The sequence below is a fragment of the Ursus maritimus genome, unplaced genomic scaffold, assembly GCF_017311325.1.
Source record: "Ursus maritimus isolate PB19 unplaced genomic scaffold, ASM1731132v1 scaffold_2, whole genome shotgun sequence".
NCBI lineage: Eukaryota > Metazoa > Chordata > Mammalia > Carnivora > Ursidae > Ursus > Ursus maritimus.
The window spans coordinates 27,705,054-27,722,937 of record NW_024424452.1 but is presented as its reverse complement, the minus strand read 5'-3'; the positions used below and the strand labels follow the sequence as shown (position 1 = coordinate 27,722,937).

The following is a 17,884-nucleotide window of genomic DNA, read 5'->3' as shown; positions in this document are numbered from 1 at the left end:
GGTCCAAAGTCGCCAAAAACCCAATCCCAGTGCCATTTCCTAAAGAAAGTCGCTGGACCCTATCAGCTAAAAATAATTTCTTCTCCCCTGTGTATTTCCAATAACTCGATCTGCATCTCTTCTCGGCATTTTACCTTTTGCCGTTGTGATACGTGTATCTGTGTTGTCCTCACTATTAGACCGTAATGATTTGGGGGGCTAGAATCCTTGTTTGGATCATTTTTGTACCTCACCCGCAGTGTCCTGTATCTCATAGACACATTATTATTATGCAACAGGTATTTAAAGAGTATTATCCCCCACCCTGCCTTCTTAAACAGTATAATTTGAACTCTTTCCTTCAATTACAATGTATAATTCAGTTATAAACTAATACCCCTATATGTGATTCATTGGTGCTAAGACACTGTCAAGGCGTATAAAATCATTTATCAATTCACGAAATGATCTGTAAATCATTACTAGATTACTAGCATTGTTATTTATGGTTTGATTTTTGCCAAAATCTGGCTTTTCTGATATGCTGTTTCTAAGCTTCAGTGAAGTAAGCAACAAAATAACAAAATGTTAATAGTGAGGGGCGCCTGGGTGGCACAGCGGTTAAGCGTCTGCCTTCGGCTCAGGGCGTGATCCCGGCGTTATGGGATCGAGCCCCACATCAGGCTCTTCCTCTATGAGCCTGCTTCTTCCTCTCCCACTCCCCCTGCTTGTGTTCCCTCTCTCGCTGGCTGTCTCTATCTCTGTCGAGTAAATAAATAAATAAATCTTAAAAAAAAAAAAATGTTAATAGTGAGATCTTGATTGTACTGATTGTACTATTGACTCAACTAAAATACGTTTATTGAGCCATGGTGGGAGAAAGGGACAAATGGGCAGTCGAAATAATGCTACAAAGCCTTCTCTAAGCAAAGCACATGAATTTTGCAACATCTATTTTGATTTCTCTGGGAATTTCTTCTTTGTTTTCTGTCAACGTTCCACAAAGTTCAAAGTGTTGTACAGTGAGGTGTCACTAAATTAACATTTTTTAAAAATAAATTTGAAGAGTATGATATGGTCCTTATAATAAATTCAAGTAACATACAGGTATGAAGGAAAAATAAAAGACCATTCTTCCCAGGCATGATTCAGTATTTAAAAAAAAAAAAAATATATATATATATATATATGCTCTTTTTGAGATGAAGTTATATAATTTAATTTTTTTATTAGAAATAATTTCATTTTGCAGAAATTTGAGCGTTTGTACTCAGCGTCATGCCAGCATACAAGGAGCTTGCAGCCTAAAAAGTGAGAAACTAAACTATAACATAGGAGTGAAAACGTGCACACACTTAACAGAAGCACAAAAGAAACCCATGTGTGCTTTGGTCCAAATGAGAGAGGAATACACCTGTGCAGGCCAGCCCTCTCTCGTGTGCTCCAGACCTGCACAGTTCTCTATATCCCTGATGGCTCCAGTGGGCCTCTTCTTCCCGGGAAATACACTCTTCCAGTTTCCCTGTCACCTTGAAGGACACCTCTGTCCACCCATTGGCTCATGCTGGGAACCTGAATGGGACTGATCCATGACACTGTCCCTGACCTGGTCTGGTCACCAGATCTGTCAGTCTGACCTCAGAAATCTCTCTCTCACACACAGCACTATTTAATCGCGACCACCACCCTTGCCTAGGTCCCCTTCCTCAAATACAGTCTTTACAGGGGTCTTCACTCAAGTGGACGTAGAACTGCCTCCCAGTCTCGCCCCACCCACTCAGACCCCTCCACAGAGGGAGGCTGTGCCCGTGTCCAGAAGCAGGTCACACTTCTATGTCCCTCCATCGTTCCTCTCGCCCATCATGTCTCTCCCCCCGCACCCTAGTCCATTGGACTGAAGGGCCGCAACTCATGCCTTCATCGGCACCATCATGCACAGTCTCTGTGATACAAGGACAGCACACAGGTTAGCCCACCTCTCAATTCTCTTCTTGTGTTGGTGGGCAGATTGCTGTTTGCGTGTGTGTATGTAGGTAACTAAGTAGGTGAGTGTGTGTGTGTGTGTGTGTGTGTGCGCCCCATTCCTGAATCCACACAGTGGCAGAAAAACCAAGCTCTTGAGCCGGGATCAGGTGACCTCAAAAGAGCAGCACGTGCTTTCTATTCTGGGAAAAATTGGAGGTAAATAATATTTTACAGTTTTCCTGTTTCCTTGTCAATTATCCTTTGATTCGGAGAGCCTGCCTTGGGCATTTACATTAAACATTTCAGAGTCTTTATGCCATATGCATCTTCCCGTCTTAGAGGGATTAGGAAAGAGCTTTTACCTGTCAGCACCTCTGCTTGGAGCCGCACACTGAAATTCTGATGTGGTGGTGGAATATAGAATTTCTGATTGCCCCCAAAATAAAAAAAATAGTATCTTCTCTGGGAACCATGGAGGATAAGAAATCTAGAAGTTCGGGTGTAGAGCGAGCATAGTTCTACAGGTTAGCAATCAGTTGTCTCAAAGCAGCAAATCAAGTATTGTTTTAACCTCTTTACCTTGCTGGTGATGAAGCAGTTAAGTGGATGATTTTGCTTTTGAAGTGCCTGTTATTTGTGTCATACTTCCTTTTATGCCACTGTGTACTTTATTTCCATCACTTTTTAACCAAACGAGGTGTTTAAAATGCGTATATGTATAATATCCTTCTGTATGTCTGCCACAGACTAATGTCATCCCTGCCGATCTGTATCAGGCCCCCTGGCTTGACATCACGTTGTCATACCACGAGAAGCATACTTTAAATTCATTCCAACTTTTGACAAAAAAGAGAGGCAATGTGTGTGAAGGTATGATCAGTTTAAAGAAATGTGCCCCATTTTTAGCAGTCTGTTTCCATGGTAACAGAAGCAGCAGCCAACCACGGAGTTATCAAAGTGCCTGTAAATTTCCAAGGCTGAGTGTTGAAAACATTGTTTTCCTGACCTCATGCTGCAGATTAATTCAGGAAACCTATAGTATGTGAGCCCGGACCGTTAGCATTCTCGTTTTGACTTCATTTTTGTTTTAATTCCTAATAGAGGGTAAATTGTGCCTTTAGACTGTGACCTCCTTGCCAGCAAATTTAGAATTACAAAGTTTGTACCACTGCCTCTTCCCACGTCCCCCAGCCCGGTGGACTTCGTAAGGATACAGTAGGCTTTCTGACATTGGAAAGAAAGGCAGTATGTCCTATGTGGTCTAAGCTCTAACTTTTTCAAACATTAGTTTGCACAGTTTTTTTAGTTAACTTGATGTTGTCTCCCTTTCTTAAGTGGAAAATAATCTAAAAATTCCCAATCAAAATGCGGTTTGCTCTTTGTCCCATCCGAGGTGTGGATTTGTGTGCACACCGTGTGGCTCTGCTTCCGAGCCAGAAAGGAAGTGCTAGTAATGGAAGCTTGCTTCATCAGCGTAGATAGCATGGCTCTTACAAGACAAACCACCATTTCATTTGGGGCCTCTTGGTGTTCTATTTTGTAGAATCACTTAAAGAAGAACCTTATTTTATAATTGGCAGGTTAGACCCCTGAAAATATAACCAGAGGTCTGTGATCTTTGGTTGCTACTCTTTATCATGTGTGAGAGTACTTAAGTGCTTTTTCTCTCCTTTAATGCATCATGAATTTTACATTAATTGTAAGTGGAGATGAAAACAAATTAGTGTCTGCCAGAGTTTTTCATAGTTTTCTTTACTCCTTTGCCCTTCACCTTCCCTTATTAATCTTCTTATACCCTTTAAAGCAACATAATTAGACTTCATCTTCTGTTTTACCACCGACATTAATTCAAAAATACCCTAACCCTCAAATTCGCTAAGTGAAACAGACTTGGTTCTGCCGGTGATAAGCACTTGCCCATAGAAAACGCTCCCATTAAATTTGAGATAGTACTCTCCTTCCTTAGAAAATACAACTATGTTGTATACTGTAAGTATACCATGCAAAATTAAGTAAAACATGTTTGTTAAAACTTCTATATTATGAGCATTGTAGAAGGTGCTAGAATATAGGGATGTCATCTAGAAGGGGAAATAGAGGCCAAAACAACCCCAACAAAACCTAAAATTCAGTGTGACAGGGAATATAAAATGTGGCTGTTGCTGTAGTTATCACACCATTGAAAGGTGACATCGCCATTAGTGGTTCATGGAATTGTGGTGGTGGAGGGCTAGCAAGGGGTGGGGAAGAAATGAGAAATTTGATTATTGAGTGACTAGTTTCTTAAAGTCTGTTGTTCTGCTAACTTGTTTCTTTTAATTGAGGTAAAATTGGCATAACCCAAAATTAGCCATTTTAAAGTGAACAATTCAGAGCCATTTAGTATATTCGCCATGCTGCTCAAGCACACCTCTAGTTCCAAAACATTTTCATCACCCCAAAGAAATCTCTGTGTCCAGCAGTTATTCCCATGCCCCCTGCCTCCATCCCCAGTTCCTGCTTGCCACCATTCAGAACTCTGTCCCTGCATTTACTAATTCTGGATATTTCATATACATGGGACCATCTACTGTTTGGCCTTTGTGTCTGGTATCTTCCACGGAGGATAACGTTGTCCAGGTTCATCCGTGTTGTGGCAGGTGTCAATGCCGCATTCCTTTTTATGGCTGAATAACATTACATCGTGTGGACAGGTCACAGCATTTACCATTCATTTGTTGCAGACACTTGGACCGTTCCCAGCTCCTGGTGATTGGGAATAGTGCTGCCCTGCACACGTGTGCGTGTGCGTGTGCGTGTGTGTGTGTGTGTGTGTGTGTCCCTGTTTCCCATTCTTTTCAGTTCACCTAGAACTGGAATTGCCAGGCTGCCACTCTGCTTCACTGAAACTTTGTATAATGAGCTTTAGGAAGAACTGCCAAATGTTCTAATTTTGTATCTTGTGGTCTTTTCTCTGATCAAAATGATAAGGTTCAGAACCAGTGAGTGACTTGCCAGTTTCCTGACTGACTTCTGTCCCCCAAGCTGTTGCCATTATTAATTGGAGCATTTCAGTAACAAATAACTTTGTTTCTCTTTCCAACTTGTTCTGCAGTCTGCAGTGAGTATTTCCAACCTCCGTCGCTGGCCTCAAACTGACTTTTCCTTCATTCCTCTCACTTTGAGCAAGTCGCCTTTCTTCCTCCTTCTTTGAGAAAATAACAGCTGTCACTGGGAAATCCCTGGACATCCCAGACCGAATCTAGATACCTAGCTTTACCCAGTTGTCTTTATCCTCCCGTGCTCATAGAGGAAGTGTCTCTTCACAGAAGCTGTCTTTGTGTGCTGGAATCCTCTTCCCTTCAAGGGACCTGCTGCCTGTTCCTCTCCTGTGCGTTCTCATTCATAGTCATTCATTCATTCCCGTCCTTCCCCTCCCCATTCCTATAAACTGGCTTGGGTGTGTTCCAGCTTGAAATTCCACACGTCTCAAGCTTTTCATCTTCTCTCCTACCCTTCAGGGCAACATCTTGAAAACATTGCTTCCAGTCACTTCATTCACACTGTTGCCCCTCCTTTACTCTGTAACCTCCGGTGGTCTGACTTCCATCCATCACTCCAGGCAGTGGCTCCTCTAGCGCTAAGACCGCAGTTGGTCATGACGCCCTTCTAAAAACACTTCTACACACACTCTCCAGGTTCCTCTTCCTTCATAGACCACTTCCTCTGACCTCCTTCGCTGGATCTTCATCCTCTAGCTGACCCATACGTGGGCTTGTCATTGTTAACTTTCCTAGGTGCTGAGTCCTGGGCTTCTTTTGCCTTCTCTTTCCATATTCTCTACCTCGGCGAACTCTCATGACTTCAAATGCCACTTAAGTGACGACTTTCAAATTTCAGTCTCCTGCCGAGACCCACCTTCTGAAATCTGGACCCCCAGAGCCAACTGTCACTTTGACATCTCCACTTCCAGTTCACACACACCCAAGATTGAGTTCCCGAATGGCCAACTTGTGCTCTTCATCTCGGTAAATGGTCTGCCCAGGTGCTTAAGCCAGAAACCCAGGCGTCATCTTCTTTGTCTCTTTCTCCTCAAAACACAACATCCAGTCTCTTACCACGTAGTTGATTTTATTCTAAATATATCTTAAATCTGTCTGTTACATCTCTCAGCTGTGTTGAAGGGGAAAAAATGAGATGTCTTGTGCTTAAGGTTTCTACCCAGGAACATCAGAAAAATTTTACCAAGTTTATGAATAAATAGGAGGTTTACAAGGGAAAGCTTAAGAGGGGCTTCTGACAACCACCGTAAATGTCTCCCCATTCAATCAGAAACCTGCCCCATCACCCTCACTAATGCTTTTGATATCTTTTGGTCCTTCACTGCTTATTAGTTACATCAAATTTCACCATCATTTTGGCACACTATTTGCCATTAGTCTTGGGTGAGTGGAAGTGATCTTTGTTTCTGAATTTAAAGTTACCTTAAAACATGATGATGTACATTGCGGGGAAGGGATGAATAGAAGGGCACTTCCTTACCTCCTAAGTGGGAATATAGATTGCTGAAACCATTTGGATTGCAGTGTGCCCCATCAGAATTTTAAATGCATGTTCCATTATCATACATTTTATGTATATAATCATCATCATCATGGGAAGGATAACAAAAAATGAATGAGGATAATCATTGCAGCATTGTTTATAATAGCAAAAAGTCTGGAAACTTATATGTATACGATGATACATCCATATGTTAGATACCGCTGTTCATACAGCCGGTAAGAAGAATGAGCTAGATATCGTGGGGTTTTTTCCAAACAAATCACCAAACTACAGGAATAATATGATCCTACCCCATGTATCTCCTCAGCATATTTTATATTTAATATTACTGGAATATTCACAAAGCACCCTCTGGGGCCATAAAATTTCACAGTGGTTACCTTTGTGGAGAAGGACGAGAGGTGTGGAGCGGGATGGACTGACTTCACTTTTCTTTTTAATGCTTTCTTTGTATGTGTGTGTCGCTTCCATTTCAACAAATAAATAGAAAGAATTCTCATAAAACATGGATTCTTAATAGAGGTATTGGTGGAATAGTGGTATGTTTCTGAGACCCAGGCCCAGAAGGGAGCCCCTCAGCATGTGGCTGCTCTCCCTCTGACCGCAGAAACTACCAAAGAGCTAGAAGCATGCAAATGTGGGTGGGGTTGAATTTTTGTAGTCCTGCTAGTAGTGGGAGAGGACTGCAAGTGTGGGGGCCGGGGGGGGCGTATGTGGGAAACCTGTACTTCCCTCTCAGTTTTGCTGTACTAACACTGCTGTAAGAAATAATCGTAGTCTTTAAAAACATCCTTACAGTTTTATATTTGGGGAAAAAAAACCCAGTGGTTACTTTCACCAAGTATCTGAAGTAATAGTTGGTTGTCGTAATTAATCACCACCACCACCTTTTTAAACATTTATTTTTAAGGAAAAAGAAAAGTTCATCGGTCTTTTGCTCTCTGAATATAAATTTTTTCAAGACTTCAAATTTTTGGCATTACCTCATGAAGCAAATGCAGGTATTAATTTTACCGCTAAACTGCTGCTTTAATAACCCACTGCACCCTGGATTGAATGGGACCCTCAGACTCCCTCCCATCTCTGTTCAAAAGATAATGTGATGATAACAGTGTCTTGTATTTATAGGATCGGGCCCCTAATTTAATGCAGTTTAAACAGTACATAATCAATTTTTGCCAAGTCCAGGACCATTATTCTCTTTACTCAAACATCTGTTTGAAAAAATTAAATTTAAAAACAGAAACCAGGGCCTGTTTTTTGCCTAGTACTGCCTTCAGAGTCAATACAGAATCAATTCCAGAGGATTCTTTGCTGTTGCCCCTGGTTTCCCCAGCCTTCACTTGATTGCTCAGGATCATGGGTTTTTTCACCCCTCATGATTCTGTAGTTTATTCTGCCCAATGTCCTACAATTCAGTAACATACATTGAGTCCTCTAACTTGCGGACAGCTGCTCATCTCCCCTCCCCTTCTTAACCTACCCTCCTCCATACCCCATAACTGAAACTAGCTATTTATAAAGAATTTCCAAGACCGTGGCTGACTGCCACACCGCTTCCCAGAACGGGTCATTTCTGCCTTGTTTTTATAGTATACAGTCCTCAGATGTCCCCTTGCAAACCCTTTGCACCAAAACCGTGCTTTGCTTTAGCATGTTCAACTCATGCTAAACTACCGTATGTTATTAAAATGCTGCATAATGTGGGTTTTTTTTCCCTTAAGAGTGAAAAAGCACTTTAATTATGTCACATTATAGAAACATTTCACATATTCTACATATAGAAACAAAGGAGAAAGGACGTATCACCTTGGTTCAAAAAGCAGCTGAAAATCTTGAAGTGGGGTGTAAGTATTATGTGAAAGACATTATTGCATTTTAAGGTTTTTTTTTTTTTCTATAGGAAACTAATCCTGAAATTTTGTTCTAAAGGCAGTGTAATCCATTTAAGAAGTAGGGGAAAGGAACTAGAAGAAAATACTCTTTACTGTATAAACCGTCTGTGGTGCTGAATAAGAGGGACATTTCCTCTTTAACATTAGAGAATAAGCTACCTTTCATTCTTTGGAGTGGTGGTTAAAAATCTAATTTTTACATTTCTTACCTAAAAAAAGAGCAAGTTGCAAACACTTCTGCTGACACAATATTGTTTTTATCTGTTGTAGCAAAGAATAACATGAAATAGAATTTTCAAAATTGTATGTATTTTTTTTCTCTTTGTTGAAATGTAAGAGGAAACTATATGAATGTTAGCCTTAGAAAGTATCAAGACACATCCACCTTGGAAAAATTCAATAATTGATGAAATTTTTTTTCTCTAGAAGAAATGGATATAAAGTAGTCTGTATCCACATCCTCACACGTGTTCTGTAATTTCAAAAGATGCTGGTTTGCACGTGAAGAAATTCGTCTCACTACTTTATGGTCATACCTTATATGGAGCATATAGGGATAGTCTTCCTTATAGCAATTAAGGGTTTAAACTCAACGATTTTAAACTTATGGACTTACTGGGACCATGTGTTGGATTATTTAATTTCTACATTTTTTAAAGATAAAGACATTCTTTGAAAATGTGCACATAGGAGCAGTTGTAACATGAATTCAGTTTACTCTGTTATTAGTATGTCCTTTGTTTTCTGAAAGGATGTAGCCACTCACTGACTGTTTTGAACCATTTTTTCTCCCTCAGAATTCTCTAGATTTACACGTTTTCTTATCCTGCACGTGGTATTTGCAAAATGGCCATGGAGAAGCCTCAATTTTAGTCAGTTTCCTAATAGGATGGAGGCCATGGTGTCAGCCCAGTAGCTCAGTGGATCAACTCACCTCAGCCCCAGGGAGAATGCTCTCAGGTTCAGTTTTCAGACACAAGGCCATTGCCTGGGACACTGACTTCTCGGGCAGCTGTGCGACCACCTGCTGCCACCGCAAGAAAGCACGGCGGCACCAGCGTCTGGTCTTGGCGTTTGTGGCCACAGAAATGCAATCTTATCGACACGTGTGGAGTGTGTCAGGTTTTCCAGAGACCAGCCGGCATAACAGTTTCTTTCCTCCTTTGTCTTAAGAACGACAACTGTGCAGCAGGCCCCGCGGTGGTCAGCGGTCTGGGCCTTCCCTGTCTCCACGGGACGTGAGTGTGGAGCCTGCCGGGGAGGGGGGTGGGGGGGCGGAAGAATGGTCTCCAGGCACGATTCATAAAGTCATAAAGGCCCCTGAGAACCTTGAGAAAGCATCTTGATCCCACAACGGCTCTCTGATCATTGAGAGTCAGGTCGTCTGTCTTCTGAGCCCCGCGCCCCTTCACCATCCTGGCGAAGCACTGCCACGTTCTCCCAGCTCCGGCTGTTGGAGGACAGTCACGCTGTCTGCCTCAGCCAAACTTGTCTTCCCTGGCCTGGCCATTCTGCCTTCGAGGTGCAGATGTTGCTGGTCACTTCTACACGAACTTGTGTACTGATTGGATGAGTTGGAAGTACTGAGAGGAAGTTTGTATTTCCGAGAATTGTGAGCCAGCACCTATTTGTACTTGTTACAACCAGTAGTTATTTTCAGGGGACCGTCGATGAAGTTGTGAGTGGCTGGTTATACTCAATATGGGCAAATACGGTAATTGTGTTTTAACACTGACCCAAAGTGGCAGTGTACCCGAGTCTCTCCAGGGCATTGTGCCTGGTACTCAGTATAATGTGTCCAGCACCGCCCACCTGGTGCTAGAGGTGAAGACTAAATCAAGCTGGGTAATCAGTCTTAACAACGCGACTGGTTATTTACACCTCTGCCTCCTCATCCATTCATGTTCTTGCTGATGTCTTTGCTTTAAAGCAAACCCTCCATTCACAGCTGCTGCTCCTGCTGCTCTGGGCCATGCATCCCAGACGTGCACCTCGCAGTCACTTACAGACATCTAATTCAAGGGCTCCTAGTGAACGAACGTGCCTGCAGAAGGCTGCCTGCCACGCCTGCTTTAAGCAACGCTGTATTGTGATGATACTGCTTCTTGGGAGAATTCTGTAGGCAATGAGGAGACAATTGATGGGGAAGATTATTCTCCTACCTTCAAGCAGTATGGCATAAGGAAGGTTGTTTTGCCACATAGAAAACCGGATGGAAAACACCAGTGGTCCTTGTTTGGTGTTTGTTTTATTTTCACAGTTGATGGCATGCATTCACTTTGTGTGTTACCCTCGTGGTGGCACAGACCTTTGCATGTCAGCATGAGAACATGATTTCTAGTCCAAGATCTTCTAGCTGACGGGGCTGCTGTCACAGTGCATGAGTGCAGCTGACCAGGGTACGGTCAGGAGACGCTTCAAGGCTAACGAGCTCTTGTCATCATTGTTGGTTTGCAAATGAAGTTGTCGCCAACGTATCCGTCATTCCAAGGTGCCATTCGCCCTAAAATATGTATTGTGTTTCATACATTTGTCTCACAAGTATGGTGCTTCATGTGTTTCTGTGTTTTAAACCAAAGAAGGGGGCTGTTGATGTTTTCATTACCCTTTCTATTTTACACCTTTCTTTGAGGACTCCCTTGTGAGAAAGGAAGGCTACTCCTGCTAGAGATGCGTCAGCAGACATGGAGCACCGTGTTCCAGAAGTGTCAGCCTTTGAACTGGACCTTGTTCTGACCCTTTTCTCCTCTCAGTATTCCTCTTCTTGGGATTCTGCCTCTTGAATATGACCGTCTCAAACTCAGACAAGCATTAGCTTTCACATTCATAGAAGAATGTTAGAGTGTGCAGGCATTTGGGTGCTAGCCTATTCACGGGTCATTTCTTTGGGTTATTTTTGTTTCTAGTAGAGTACCGTGATGGGAACATATTATCCTCAGTAAACTGTAAGTTATCACAGAAAAGATCTTTGTGCTAGAGCGTAATTGATTCAAAGTATCACAAACCATATTAATGTGAGGAGCATGTGCACATATTTTTTTGACCCGTTAAATTTTTCTTTTGCTTTGTGTAATCGAATCTAGGTCAGTTGCTTCGGTTCTAAATGGGATGTCAGTGATGCTTTGTGATCCTATGGCCCCCAAAAGAAGCACAACAATTTTTTTTCAGTGTTTAATAAAGGATGACATTCATATCTAGCAATGAATAAGAAAACGTGTTTAAAAGCTATTTTACAGTCCCGACTAGTTTGGAAGAATATCTAGGCTTGTGCTCACACAAGTGCAAGCAAAAAGCAAGGGTATAAGGGCGTGGGCCCTGCATCTTTAGATCTCTTGGGTTTATTGCAAGTAGGAGCCATTGTGTACATTGCATTTGAGCCTAGGTGCAAGACCAGTCTGAGCTCGCCTCTTGTTCCAGCCATCACCCCCTTGCTATGAATGTTCATTCTCTCTCTCTCTTCAAGAAATGCATAAAGGAAGAAATTTTTATTTTTATATATTTTTTAGCATTTTGACAACCTCACTCAGACCCTTAATGAGCCGAACCTTGGTTTTCATCCACAAATGAAACCATAAAAATAAAAATCAAAACAGAAACTTAAAATTTAATGTAAGGTAAACCAAGGAAAGTATTTTTCAGTTACTTCATGTATTCCTCTTTTGTGAAATTGGCTCATTTTTCCAGATAAAAAATAGATGCTAGGAAAGTAAGCTGCTTGAGAAATCGAGGGGGAAAATTATTTTTATTAAATTTGACAAAGTGGATTTTTACATTTTGTGATGTGTTCTTCATTCTCTACAAGTTCTAATGATTTATTTATCCTTTCTTCATTAAAATTATAAGATATCAATTAATTTTGGCTTTTTGAGAACTTGTAGAATGAGACATGGTGTTATGTTTGTGCAAAGATTATTAAACTTTAAGTTCTTAATGTAGAAATTTCCCTTTGGGTTATTAGTAATGTGTCACAGGTCTAATTTTTATTATAAATTTGTCCTTCATTAAAGCTATTTAAAACTTGTTCCAGATGTTGCAAGTCTCTCCAAATAAGTCAATCTTAAAATAAATTTTTGTTATTAACTTCCTTTAAAAAAAACCTGATTAATGGCAAGGAATCTCACATTTCTATTTCTACCAATTAGACTTCCTCATTAGGAAGTCTTAACGTACAGGCCAGCCATTTTGGTTTATTGGCCGAGGACTTTGTGATTGTATTTAAACAACACTTAGCTCTGTTCATTTAATTAAGAATATTAACTAAACAAAAAATATGCTAAAAGAACTTAAAAGTTCACCAAACAGGTAGAAACTGCACATTGATTTTCTTTCTGTAAGTTGGATGGTGCCAGGTGGTATCTTTATGCAGTCAGGAATAGAAGGTGTTTAATAAAGCTTAGTCGTGTCTCCTCTGGGACTTGGTGAGTCAGATCCCGCCGTTGCGTACACACTCCAATGGTGACTCTTTCCTTTTCACAGTGCTCCAGCTGAGGCTGCAGCAGAGGAGGACACGAGAGCAACTGGTGGACCAGGGCATCATGCCACGTAAGACTTAAGTGTCACTGTCACCTCCAGTGTGATGTAACAGAACGCACATGTCCGAGGAGAACCTGGATCACACTCTGCTTTGAGCTGTGTCCATTGAGTCAATATACAATGACCAAATGAGTTGATAAGGAAAACCAGGCATCAACATTGCCGACCTGAGAGAATCATCTCAAATACGTTGTTGAAAACCAGATGCAGCTTAAAAGATGGACTTGAGATCTGTATTACATAAAGAAAACTGTGAAACTAGGTTAAGTTCAGGTCTTCCTTCACACATGAACATTTGTTTTAGTTTTGAAATAATTAAAGTCATCTCTGTGTAATAGGTCCAGTGTTATTAGACTTGCAAAAGTAGCATGATAAAATTAATTCAAAAACCTCGTTCTACTTTATTTAATTCAAAATAATTATCTTTGATACAATATAGTATGTGGTCTGTAATGAAGTGCATCTCAGTTATAGGACTAAAAAGCATTCTATTTATAATTAATAAACCTTTTCTTGCCCAGGTACACATAATTTCCAAGTATCTTGAGGCCTCCTTCCTTCGTTTTTTAGAGTCAATTAATTTTAGAATATTTGCCCATTGTCTTCTTACCTTTACTCACCAAGTTTGGAGGTGATTTTATATTTTAGAGGAGAAGACTGGTTGCTTTGGTGTTAAGATTATTTATATGGATGTTTATCCAAAAATGGATTTCTCCAAGAAGTAACATATTTGGCTTTAAAAGACTAAAGAGAAATTACACAATGTACTTATGCTTCCCAGTCTTCTGAATCATTGATATTACCTTTTTTTGGTTCATAGAGTAATTTTTCTCTGCAGTAGATATTTTTCCCAATAAAACTTTTTTTTTCTGGACTAGTAATTATCTAAATATTTTAAATCTAGTATTATGATAGGCGCAAAAGCTGGTTTGATGATCTGCCAGATTTCTCTACCACTACATTCCTGACGATGAACCAGTCAGATAGTATCAAATTAGGGTGTGTAAGACACCACCACTAAGCCAGCTGTAGTCCACTGTTGGGAGCTGGTCCCCAGTCAAACCTGTTTGGGCTGGGCTCCTGGGAATCTTTGCAGTGCTTCAAGTACCAGAGCTGAAAATAATTCTACCAAGAGCCGATAGGCCAAGTTTTGGAGGTGACAGCCCAAGTAAGCGTAGCCCAAATCCCATCCACATTATCTGACTGCCCAGAGTTCTAAGTGGACATACACACGAAACGTTTTGCAAAGATAATTGATAAAAATACTGTAGTAAGTGATGTTTTAGCAAAACACTGCTTATTCTCACTCTGGGATTCTGGAATATTTAAAGTACTAATAGTTAATATATTAAAGAAGCACTGTCTTTAGAGTGAGTTGTACTATGGTACAATAGAAAGAGCAGGAAACTTTCTAATTCACAATTCTAGATTTAAATTCTACCTTGACCACAGGTCTAGCTGTATGACTTCAAGAATTCATTTAACCGCCTTGAGCCTTTTATCTGTACTGGGGCTCATACCTACCTTGCAAGTGTGTTGTGATCATCAACAGCAATGTAAATGGACCACAGTGATGGACCACAGTGCGTAGGGCTATGAGCACATGGGGTCGCAGTCAATGGGAACTCAGCTCTGCTAGACATAAAGTACAGAGTGCCCTCATGTTCAAGATTAGATCACTCCCAGGTTAAATGTCCTGAGGACATTTGGGTTTTTTCCAGCATCTTATAGGGCCACAAAGAGCAAAGACCTGTCAAGGAATCACCACATAGTTCCCTTGGTGATGGTAATTTGGCCCAACTATTGGCTGCAACCGTCTGACCTGGCATTTGCATTGTCATTACATATACAACTCTGTTTTAAATGTTCACTTGTTTTATTTGTGAAGACGTCATTTTAATTCTGAAACATTTAAGGTTTCAAATTTCTCACATCTCCTAAAGAACTGGTAATAAATGGAACTGTAGATGCAAACTAATAAGATTAAGAGGGAACGTTGACATAATGTACCCTAACATTTGACTGAAATATTAACGCCTCTATCTCTACTCCCGAAATGATTCCTGTTCTTCTCACAGCTTTGAAGAGCCCAGCTGCATTCCATGAGCAGATAAAAAGCTTGGAACGAGCCAGAGTAAGAAATTTCGGTTTCCAATGTTCTACTTCTCTGCTTCTCTCTTATTTTAAAGTACCTGAGGGCAAGTAGCAATCTTACTCCTAAATATTGTCAATAAAGAAAATGCAGTGTATTTTCAGGACACATGGCATGTACAGTCATATATTCTGGGGTAGTTTTATCTAGGAAGTTTGTAGAAAATGCATGACTTTGAAACTTTGTTCTTTTAAAATTTGTCACTAGTTTTGTACATAAAGGACAAATCACACTTCGCTTTGTTGGTTTCAGGGCATACCAACAGTTTTTAGAATAATAATGGAATAGTTCTGCCATTTGTAACCCCTGCAGTGATGTCCTGACTTCCCCATCTTTAGGTAGTTTCTTTACTGGGTCCGTGGTAGCTGTACATTTGACCAAGGGCAGGAGAATTTGCTGACTGAAAGAATGTTGCTAAATTCAAGTCTGCTTTACTCTTTGAGAAGTCTCCATCCTATCTGCACATCAGTTTCATGTTTATTACTCTACTTTAAAAGAACCATTATGTACATTCATTCTTTTTTCTTTAGGGAAAACTTCTATCTTGCAGTATGAAAATAAGCATGTTCCCAAAATTCTATAGGAATTTTCCCAGAATACAATAATGCTCCCTTAGAATCTTATATAAAACCCATTTGAAAGCCTTATTGTTCAAGTTGAGAACTGTTCTAAATAAGAAAATATGATCAAGGATATGAATTCACCAACAAACATACATTAGGATTTTAAAGAAACTTGTAATTTAGGTGGATTTTTATGTGACCTGAAGTGTAGATGTTTAGATATTTAAATGATCAAAATCCTATGTCTGTTCAAATTATGAGCTTTTGCGTTTTCCAGGTTTTAAAATAAAAGCCTGTAGAGTGCTTACTCTATGCCAGCATGCACTTCAAATCCCTGTACAGTTCTGAAGGCAGCAATTTAAATTATGTATTGGATAATGGCTTTTCAGAGTACTAATTTCTACTCTTTACTTCGCAAAATCATAACCAAAGAGTATACAATTTATTTAAATGGAGTACCTTGAGAGAAAAATGTAAAACCACAGTAAGTCATAAACAATTTATGTAAGAATTTCTCCCTCTCTCTCTCTTTCTTTTTAAAGACTGAAAACTTTTTGAAGCATAAGATTCGGAGCCGACCAGATCGTTCTGAACTTGTCAGGATGCACATTTTGGAAGGTAAAATTTTTATTTCTCCTTACTTTGCTGTGTTTTCTCAAGAAAATAAGTGAGAATTCCACCACTGCTGTTTATTCCCACTTTAATAACTTTTTACGCCACAGGCTGACATCCTTCAAATCGGATAGCAACGTGAAGACCCAAAGCTAAAATGTTACATTAGATACACGGGGAAGGTTTGCTTCTCCAAATAACCAGCTGATGGACTGACTCTTCCCCCACCAGCTGGTGCCATAGATGTCTCTACCGTGTGTTCTGGAAAACATTTTTTGGTCCAGAGGATTTCTTCATCATTGAGGAACACATGCCCATTAAGTCATGAAGGGTACAGTGGCCACGAGTCTAACCCTAGATTTTCAGCTGCCTGGGCCCTGTTATGTCTACCTGGTGCAGTGCCCACACTTAAAAGTCTTCGGTTTGTTGTTACTTACCCAAAACAATGCCACTTGATCTGACCATTAACATAAATACCCTCCACTCAGCCCCCCAGGTTTTCTCGATGGTCTAGCCTCATCACTTGTGAAGTGATGGTAGGGACAGTTCTGTTCCATCTCTGGTGAAACATGTGGCTCATGCTGGGATGTTTTTCTCTCTAAGACAGAACATTCTTGAAAGCTGATTTCCCCACCATAAGTTCCCAAGTTATATTTTCTTTTGTTGTTTTGCTTCTCTGACTGATTTATTGAGAAAGACCAGGAGCTTGACCCTGTGATAGTCTTGAGTGTGTTTAATACTGAGATGACACAGAAAAAAAATCTGAAAATTTCTCAAAGATTGAGAGGTTGTTCTCAAGTAGAGGGAATATTATATTCTTCAGGCCTAATGATAGAGTTCATTTTAGAATTAGGTTGGTATTACAAAGTATTAGATTGTTGCTCAGCATAAGAAATAATATCCTAAAGGTCAGACATGTCCAGAAATCTTCTGGAAGCAGTATGGTTGCCCTCATTTGAGGTGGTCGTTCATTAGCCAGTGAGCTGGACACCAGAGACCCAACAAGTGAGCCAGATGGATGCCAGCCTCCATGAAGCTTACATTCTAGTAACACAGACAGATAATAAACAGGCAAAACAAATGAATTACAGATAGTGAAAAGTGCTCAGTAGGCAAGAAACAGGCTGCTGTGTTGGGACTAGGCACAGGCTGACACCACAGTAAGGATGTTGTAAAGAAATTCCAAGGATCAGGTTGGTATCAATAGCCCGAAGTAGGGTCTCTTCTACTCCAAAGAATCTAAGATATTGGGACTATCTTCATATCTGGGATGGGAGGTGAGAGGTCTGTGCCTTTCACGACTTTCGGTTGTGTTCGCAGAAGTCCATTGGACTAAAAGCATTTCCAGAACTGCAGTGGTAGGGTAGGAACAGCTCCCTGCTGTCAGGGATAAATGAATCTTCAAGAGGCAAATGTGCTGGTAAGTAACTGGACAAAATGGTTCCTTCTGCGCCTGTAAAGATCTTGACCTATAAAGGACATTTTTGAAGGAACAGTGCTGTCTGTTTCAACTTGCCTTCTAACTGTAACAGGCTTTATTAATATCATTAAAACCAAGGCAAATACATTGAACTATCAAAAGGAATCATATTTGCTTTTTAAAAAAAAAAAGATAACCCAACATTTAAAAACCTAACTGT

The 17,884-nt window shown here is 40.4% G+C and overlaps 1 protein-coding gene across 1 annotated transcript in view; it reads left to right on the top strand.

Moving 5' to 3' along the window:
• MRTFB (myocardin related transcription factor B) overlaps positions 1-17,884 on the top strand; it is a 184,326-nt gene that overhangs the window by 111,335 nt on the left and 55,107 nt on the right. The window contains exons 3-5 of the mRNA XM_040635306.1: positions 12,861-12,926; positions 14,996-15,051; positions 16,175-16,250. Of these exons, the coding sequence (XP_040491240.1) occupies positions 12,861-12,926; positions 14,996-15,051; positions 16,175-16,250 (198 nt within the window). The remainder of the gene's footprint in view (positions 1-12,860; positions 12,927-14,995; positions 15,052-16,174; positions 16,251-17,884) is intronic.